At 46.2% G+C, this 8,439-nt stretch overlaps 2 protein-coding genes across 2 annotated transcripts; one reads left to right on the forward strand and one right to left on the reverse strand.

Moving 5' to 3' along the window:
• Window positions 1-378: 378 nt before the first annotated feature.
• On the forward strand, window positions 379-4,251 carry LOC310796151 (zinc transporter ZIP9; the record flags this gene model as incomplete). Its single annotated transcript, XM_083658296.1, has 7 exons — window positions 379-474; window positions 1,858-1,963; window positions 2,347-2,586; window positions 2,694-2,795; window positions 3,123-3,208; window positions 3,300-3,434; window positions 4,000-4,251. 7 exons carry the CDS (start codon window positions 379-381, stop codon window positions 4,249-4,251), a joined length of 1,017 nt encoding a protein of 338 aa, XP_083514422.1.
• Window positions 4,252-6,343: 2,092 nt separating this feature from the next.
• Window positions 6,344-8,089, reverse strand: LOC310796237 (coiled-coil domain-containing protein 177; the record flags this gene model as incomplete). The annotated part of the gene is made up of 1 exon (XM_083658385.1): window positions 6,344-8,089. The coding sequence occupies one exon, from the start codon at window positions 8,087-8,089 to the stop codon at window positions 6,344-6,346; it is 1,746 nt and encodes a 581-aa protein (XP_083514511.1).
• Between the last annotated feature and the right edge of the window lie 350 nt (window positions 8,090-8,439).

An 8,439-nucleotide genomic window follows, 5' to 3' on the forward strand; every position in this document is an offset into this window, starting at 1 on the left:
GAAGAAGATGTGTGCAGCAGCCAAGCTGCGTAATGCGAGTTGCAGACAGGGCCAGCCCGGCGAGCTGCAGGGCGGGCGAGGGCCCGGGTTGGGTCCTACTCCATGCAGTTCTCCTTGTCACCACTGGGTGTTGCTTGGGAGGTTGTTGTAAAGAGAGGGAGACACCCCGAGGTGCGACGTGGAAAGGCAGAATGCTGCCTTGCCTACTCTCCACAATCCACAGACAGCGGTACCAATCCATGTGCACGGCCCGGGACCGACTGTCTTTCCTTTCTGGATCAGAGCAGAGCAGGATATAGCCTACCCGGCACAGGGCACGTCGGAGGTCGGCGGACTGAAATGAAACGTGAAATTCAGAAAAAGAAAAACTTCATGGTCATGGACGGGGGAATAGCTGTTACTTGTATATCGGTTGCGATGTTTGTAGGATGTTTTATATTGGGCTTCATTCCACTGTTGTTCTCACTGTCTGAGGTAAGTGTTTCTGTTGCCCTGCCTTGCTGAGTCTAAACATGGCTAGCAGGAAAAAGCAACAATATTTTCTTTAATCGCACACCGCTTTGCACTGATTAATATTGTCGACCAGTGGTTCTGACTGTGGGGACCCCCAGGGTCCTGGAGGGGGTTCCAGGGTGTGTCCCCAGCAAAAAGGCCAATCAATTATTTTCACTATCATTTCATCCATACCTATCACAATGACAGAATCTATGACTATTTTGGTCATGGGTTTCATACACTTTCTGTAATAAAACAAAGGCAAAAAATCGTATCAGATGGGGGCCCTGGCAAGGGGTCCCTGGTCTAATTTGTGTCAGTTTAGGGGTCATTGAAGTGAAAAAAGTTTGAGAGCCACTGTTCTACATGAGGACTTGCTCACATGATGTCTTGGAGATAACAGGTTGGTTTTGTCTGCAAAAGGGTCACCAAATCTCTTGAGATTCTGAGAAAAATGAAAGGTTTTGTACACTACACAATACACATAATAGCCTAGGCTATAGTTTAATTTTTACAATAATATTGTATGGCAAGTACTTTTCCCAACTCTACTAAATATTGCTGCTGCTGCAGAAACAGTTGATTAGATTAGCAACTTTTTCCAAAGCTGATATTAATTGCGCCTCTTTTTTAATTGCAATTGTTGTCTATAGTTGACAAACATTTTTCAAATCTGTACATTTGGTTTTATAGTGAGATATAAGATTGCAGGTTTACCTTTCAGTTTGATTATGTAAATTATTCAAAAATTCACAACTATCCAACTAGACATGCTAAGAATCTTCATCTTCCTTTCATCACGTGGTCCGTTTTCTATCAAATACCTTGGAATTCTTGTGTGGAATGAAAATGTACATTTAATGGATTCAAATTGTGTCTTTGTCTATGTACAAAAAGAGTCTTGGAATTGCCCTGCTGTCAAAAAACATTTCATTTGGAACAATAATGATCACTATTTGAAACTGTTATTCCTACAGTTAACATGGCAACATGCCTCCTCCTGCTTCTCAGATTTGTTCTTTTGAACTCTATGGTTCACTTAGCCTTTTGTGCTGCAGTTTATATTTTAATTCTGATGTTTGGAATGTGTTGATGATTTGTGTGTGCTTGTATTTTACATTTTGTATGTCTTCCAGGTGTGGTTTCATATTGCTAAGCCTATATTATCTACCACACCCTCACACATAATTTTGTATTTACTTAATGTGTGTTTATCTTTGTGCGTGAAAACAAACAAAACATGAACAAAACTGAGCATGGAACATTTGGACATCACTCCAACTGCTGCTGTGTCTGGAGTGATAAATGAGAGGTATAATCTGTAAGAGAAACACAGTAATCTTGTGTGTGTTTGACTCCCAGAAAAGACTGCGTTTCGTCACCATCCTGGGGGCGGGACTCCTGTGTGGGACAGCGCTGGCCATCATCATCCCAGAGGGAGTGGACTTACTGGAGCAGTCCTGGAGAGGTGAGGAGGAGAAGACGTGGATGAAGTATAACCACTTGTCATCCTGGTGGTCCATCCACCTGCATGTTCCCTCTCTAAGCTGCTGCCCTGGGTGTCGAGTCGGAGCTTAATTGTCCAGCCAAGTGTTCATAATTTCTCAAGCGAGATGTGTAAATGTGTTGATGCCATTCTGAACAAATGTATGCCTGTGCCCACTCTTTGAGAGAGCACATCAGGATGGAAGGAGCTTTGAAAGCGGCTTGCGCATCTATGCTCCTAAGCAGCATTGTCATTGATGTAGATCTGTTCAGAAGTAGGTCTTGATGTAGATCTGTTCAGAAGGTCTTGATGTAGATCTGTTCAGAAGTAGGTCCATCCTGCTTTCCCCTGTCTTCTCTCCGCAGTCCCGTCCTGCGCTGCTGCACCGCCCAGCCCAAATGTTCCTGCACCACCCAGTCCAAATGCCAGTGCACCACCCGGTCCAAATGCCAGTGCACCGCTCGGTCTGAACAGCATTCAAGTGGAGGAGACGACCCCCTCAGACACGGGCCCTCCGCCTCGCTTCTTCATCGGCTTGGCCTTAGTCGTCGGATTCACCTTCATGTTTGTGGTGGACCAGATGGCGAGCTACTGTTCCGCGCACGGCAAGTTGTTCATCAGAACTCTCCATGTCTGTCTGCCTCATTTTGCCGAGCGTCTGCTCCGCCAGTGTCTTGTCTTGTTGTCATATCACCGCAATGTCTCGTTCCAGACCCGCAGACTGGTTTGTCTCAATGTCTCGTTCCAGACTCGCAGGCTGGTTTGCGCACCACCAGCATCACAGCTTCTTTGGGGCTGATAATTCATGCTGCAGGTATTATATGTCACACTTGCATTCTCACAGAATATAATATAGTTTGTGTTTGATCAAGGGACATTAAGTCAAGACAATTCCGGGAAGTTGTAAAATTTTCTCTCAGCAATAAGCTTTGGACGGTTCCCTACATAACACTGGAGTTTGTTCTGAGTGTCATGTGATTCACCATGTGATTGCTTCACACTGCTCTCAAATGACCTAGCTGTCTGAGTGTATGGCATAGCCTCAAGCATGATTTCATGTAGGAACAACAGAGACATTATTTGTGTAAAAGTATAGATCGCCGTGACCGGTAATGAGATATATTTTGTTCTGCTTCTATAGCTGACGGATTTGCTCTGGGTGCAGCGATGGCCACTCCTGCAGTGACAGTTCAAGTCATAGTGTTTTTTGCTGTGATTCTGCACAAGGTGAAAGTCCCCTCAGAGAACATCACAGTGAAATCGTACCAATAACTAAACTAAATAAACAAACCATCTCCCACTGTCTTATCTCCTATAGGCTCCTGCCGCTTTTGGTTTGGTCTCCTTTCTGCTGCATGCAGGCGTAGAGAAGAAGCACATACAGGGACATTTACTGGCCTTCTCGGCTGCAGCGCCTATACTCGCCATGACCACGTACTTCATATTGCATGCGGTGAGCAGCACAAACCAATCAGCTTGTGATAGCAGAATTGAAAAAGAAACAGCCATTACATCGCTGAGAGTAACATGTTACATGTAATATATTACTATTAGCAGTAACTCAGTAATATAACTTATTACCAATAGGATTTAAGTAATATTATACCAGTTACTTTGTCAAGTAACACAAGTTACAAATTGAGCTACTTTTCTTTTTTATATATATTTTTTTCATATTTAAATAAAGATACAATCATTTCCTAATCAAATTCTGTGTTTTGATGCAAATAACCCAATAACCACTAGAGATGACAATAACAAAGGAAAAGGATAACTTTTAGAATTTTTGACGGTTTACACTGACTTCAAGATGGTTGAAAAAAAATGTATGCTACTGTTATTTTGGTGAAAGTAATGCAAAAGTAGTGTAATAAGTAACCAGTTACTCTACACAGACAGTAATATTGTAAAGTAACATTACTTTCAAATGAAAGTAATATGTAGTATATTACATTTTGAAACTAACTTGCCCAACACTGGTGTTATGTGATGTGTGAGTGCTCGTCTTCTCTCTGCAGTCCGGCAGTTCCTCCCAGAAGCAGCTGCGTGTGACGGGTGTGGGGATGCTCTTCTCCGCCGGGACTTTCCTCTATGTGGCCACCGTGCATGTGCTGCCCGAGGTCAGCCGCAGGGGGCAGCACTCGCCTCCTCTCCACCACACCGGGAGTGGTGGGGCCCACCAGCGCGGGCATCTGGGGGTCCTGGAGAGCATCACTTTGGTCCTGGGGGCTGGGCTCCCTGTGCTGCTGGCCCTAGGGCTTAATGACTGAAGATACGGTATGCTAGAGCGATGCAGGTCACTGGGCAGACAGACACAATATGACCACAGTATACTGTATGAACACACTGGATGAATTAGAAAGGTAGGTGTGTGTGTGTGTGTGTGTGTGTGTGTGTGTGTGTGTGTGTGTGTGTGTGTGTGTGTGCGTGCGTGCGTGTATGGTGCGTGCGTGCGTGTGTGTGCTTGATTTAATGCCAGGAGAAATGTGCCTGTTAAAAGCCTATTGACTTGGGGGTCCACTTTCATTGACTGTTGTGATAACGTTAAGAAAGAGCTTTCTGAATAGGTTGAAGAATCTGATAGCTAACGTATTGTTGTCCTCAGTGGATTGACGTATTGTTGTCCTCAGTGGATTGAGACGTATTGTTGTCCTCAGTGGATTGAGACGTATTGTTGTCCTCAGTGGATTGAGTTGCTACACCCCACCACTGACAAAAGGGCTTCATTTATTGCCAAAATCGAATTCAATGAGTTTGCTTGATGACCTTTTATCATGTCTAATAAAGGCACTGAAAAACTGATGGCCGGGGACTTTCAGTCAGTGAAATCCCATCTAAATAACTGGATAGATTTACAGTGGAATTGTTTTACTTTATTTTTTTTTAGGTTCTTTGTATAATCAGGTCCATTATGCAGTCCGATCACAATATAAAGAATGGCGACCATCAGTCTGCACTACATGAAGCACAAATCTATGAGTACACAGATCTGTTGCAGCGTTTTCTTTTGTTTGTTTGTTTTTTGTGTGGAGTAAACACAGATAATAAAGTTGCATGTCACATTTACTCGTGTGAACAGTCTAAAGGAAAAAGGTGGATGAGTTACGATACAGGTTATGGCGTTATCAAGTCAGCACCTCAAATCATAGATGCCTCATTGAATTTAGGCACATAGCACCTCATGAATCGAATCGGTATCTGATTTTTAATGACTCCTACTTTTTCTCTTGCGGTCCATTTGTGTACCATGTTTTGGATGTAATGTAAAAAAAAACACACCACTTTATGATATATCATTTGATGTAATGGCTGATAAGACCACTTGCTGTTTTGTTCTTTTGGTTTTTCCCCACATGATATCATTTATGAAGTAGAGATAAACAGTCTCTCATGTTGATTCAGATTTTATGGAATACCTTCCAGTGCCATTGGATTTGAGTAGAACAATGACAGTTAAATACAGGTATGGAAACGGAATACAGACATTGATGTAAAAGTATAATTTATCAATAAAGATGTAATAAAACTACAGATATTCAAAAGTTATAAATATAATATAAGTTATAAAGTCTAAAAATGTATTGCAATTTGTTAACCTTTACAAAACACTGACAATTTGAGTAATAAAAAATATCTGTGCTATACATCCTTCCATAATTGTCTGAGGCATATCACTAATTCTCAATAGCACAACACTCATGGCTAAATTCATCACATTTTATGACACATTAATCAGGTGCCAGAATAGTGTATTATGTCTAAGAATAAAAGATTTCACTCTACTTGTACTATTTTTTGCTCTGTTCCCATTTGATAGTTTATTTAGTATGTATGACAACTCCATCCTGCTTAATTTTGCTCTGGTTTGAAAAAGTGAGGCATGGTGATAAGATACTGAGACCAACTCAGTATTCAGGGTATTCTGTTCCATCACCACACGGTGGTAAGAAAAAAATAACAGGTGATTGTCATACATAGATTAACAGGTGACTATAATCACATGGCAAACAGCCAATGAGCTGTGTTTATGGTAAAGCATGGTAGGAAGTATATGTGGCATCATGGGGAATACTGTGAATAGCAGGAAACAGAAGGAAACCACTGATCATTCCTATAGCAAGTAATATGGAGAGAGTCCTCCTGAAGTCGGCACATTGTTACATATATCTGCCAAGGAGGTTGTTTTCGGTGCAGTTTGTCTGTTAGCAGGATTATGGAAAAACTATTGGGAAGATTTTCATTAAACTTCTTGGCATGCAAACTTCATGTAGCATGCGCAAAGGAAGAACCCATACCATTTTCGCATATCATAGCAGACTGGGCTATTGGCCTTGGCGGAGGTCTTCTTCTAGTTTGTTTGTCTCAGAGTTGAATGCGGCCCATGGAGGCAATGAGATCCGCCTCCGTAGCCATCTGGTCAAAGGTGCGACGGTGTGTGTACTGCCTCACCCTCTCCCTCATGTGGAAGGAGGCGCGGGCCGCCCGGTGCGCCTCCTCCTGTATCTGCTCTCTCTGTCTCTGCAGCCTCTCCCTCCTGCGCTCCTTCGTCACGACGTCGCCTTCCCTGGCCGCTCTCTGAGCCTCCACCTCTCTCTGCACCCGCTCCCTCTGCGTCTGGTGGCACAGCTGCCTGTCCCGGTTGTGCTGCCGCGCTCGCTGCGCTCTGACGCCGCGCTGGGCCGAGGCGTGCCGGGCAGCCCTCTCCGTGCGCCGCTGGCTCTGCTGCACCAGGAGCTGCTTGTGCGTGAGCTCCTGGTACCTCTGCTGCTCCGCCCTCAGCCGCGCCCTGTGGACCTGCTCCTCCGCCCGGGCCGCCTGCTCCCGTGCCTCCTTCAGCCGCGCCTCCGCCGCCCGGCCTCGCTTCTCCCAGGAGCGCTGCAGTTTCTGCTCCACGCTGCTCCTCACCAGCGCTTCCTCCTCTTCCGCCTGCCACTCCACCTGCTGCCTGAGGAGGTGGTGTCTCAGCAGCTCCCTCTGGTTCCCCTGCTCCAACCTCATCCTCTCTCTCCTCTCTTGGGACTCTTTGCTCCTCCTGGCCTTCTGCTTCTTCTCCAGTGCCACCCGGCTCTCCCTCTCCGCCTCCCTCTTCTCCAGCTCCTCCTTGTATCTGAGCAGCCTCTCCTGGCAGCGTTTGCGCACCTCTGCCTCTCTGCGCGCCGCCTCTGTCTTCCCTCTGCGCTGCGCCTCCTGCTCCTCTATCAGCCTCCTCCAGCGGTCTTCTTGCAACAGCACCTCCTGCTGGCGGAGTCCTACCAGCTCTCTCTCCTGATGCTCCCTCAGCCTCCTGCGGGTCTGCAGCACCTCCTGCCAGCGCCTCGTGCTCTGCTTCAGCTCCCTCGCCCTCCTCTCCTCCATCTGAGCCCGCTGGGCCTCCTCCCGCCGGCGGGCTGCCTCTCTCTCCTGCTCCCCCTGCTCACTGAGCTCCAGACGGGCCTGCTCCTCTTGGTGCCTCACCAACATGAGCGCTGCTATCTTGCGGTCTCTCTCCGACACTGTGGCGCTCATCTCCTTCCCGATGCTCTTTGTGAGCCTCTGCAGCTGCATCTCAGTAGCCGGGGAGTGTGCAAGGTCTCCAAGGCCAAGGGTGAAGCTGCACGCCGTGCTCCTGTCTGGCTCCCTGTTTCCAGCAGCAGAACAGGAGGACGTGCTCACAGATTTTCCTCTGAGTGAGCGCTGATCGATGGACCCTGTTGTTGTCTCATGGACAGCAGCATGGTCTTCCTTCAGTTTAGAGTCGGAGATGGGACTGGCGGCGAGTTCAAGCACCGTGTCGAGTGCTGAGAGTTTCTTACTGCCTGGCCCCCCCATGCCTCCGGCCGCCTTGATAATCCTTTCTCTCTCCTCTCGACACATTTTCAAAAGCCTTCTACGCTCCTTTTCGTAGGACTGGTGCATAACTGTCACCGCCTCAAACGGCATGTCATGGCGCTCGGAGAGGAATTCTTTGAGGGATGTAATGAGGAGTTCAACAGGTCTGACGCCCAGCCGAGCGCAGGACTCCAGTGAGCGGGGGCTCGTTAAAACATACTGGCTCTCCTCCGCTTCTGTTTTGTCAAAGTTGTTCAGATCCAAGTGAAGCACCGGTGAAGTCGACCGGATTTCCCCCATGGCAAAAAATTTAATAAAATATATAGTAGACAAAAAAAACGATTGCCTCGTTAAAAGGTTTGGGGCAACATTTATATGTTCAGTTTAATACAAGGGATCAGCCGAGCATCATTTTGGTAAAGCATCACTGGGTGGCAACGGCAATGGAACCCATGGAGCCCAAGTGGCACGAGGCTTGTGTGTCTGACTCTAGCCGGCTACTCTGTTCACATTTTACAACTTTAACACGACATGCATATATTATACATCAAACTTTTGAGTTACTTCTGCTCTCACTCAGAATGTCAAAATATATGCGATGTCATGTAGCCTATAGTTTTCGAGATATTAACGTTTGTTTGGCACAACTC

This window comes from Poromitra crassiceps (genome assembly GCF_964638095.1).
Source record: "Poromitra crassiceps genome assembly, chromosome: 22".
Taxonomy (NCBI): Eukaryota; Metazoa; Chordata; class Actinopteri; order Beryciformes; family Melamphaidae; genus Poromitra; species Poromitra crassiceps.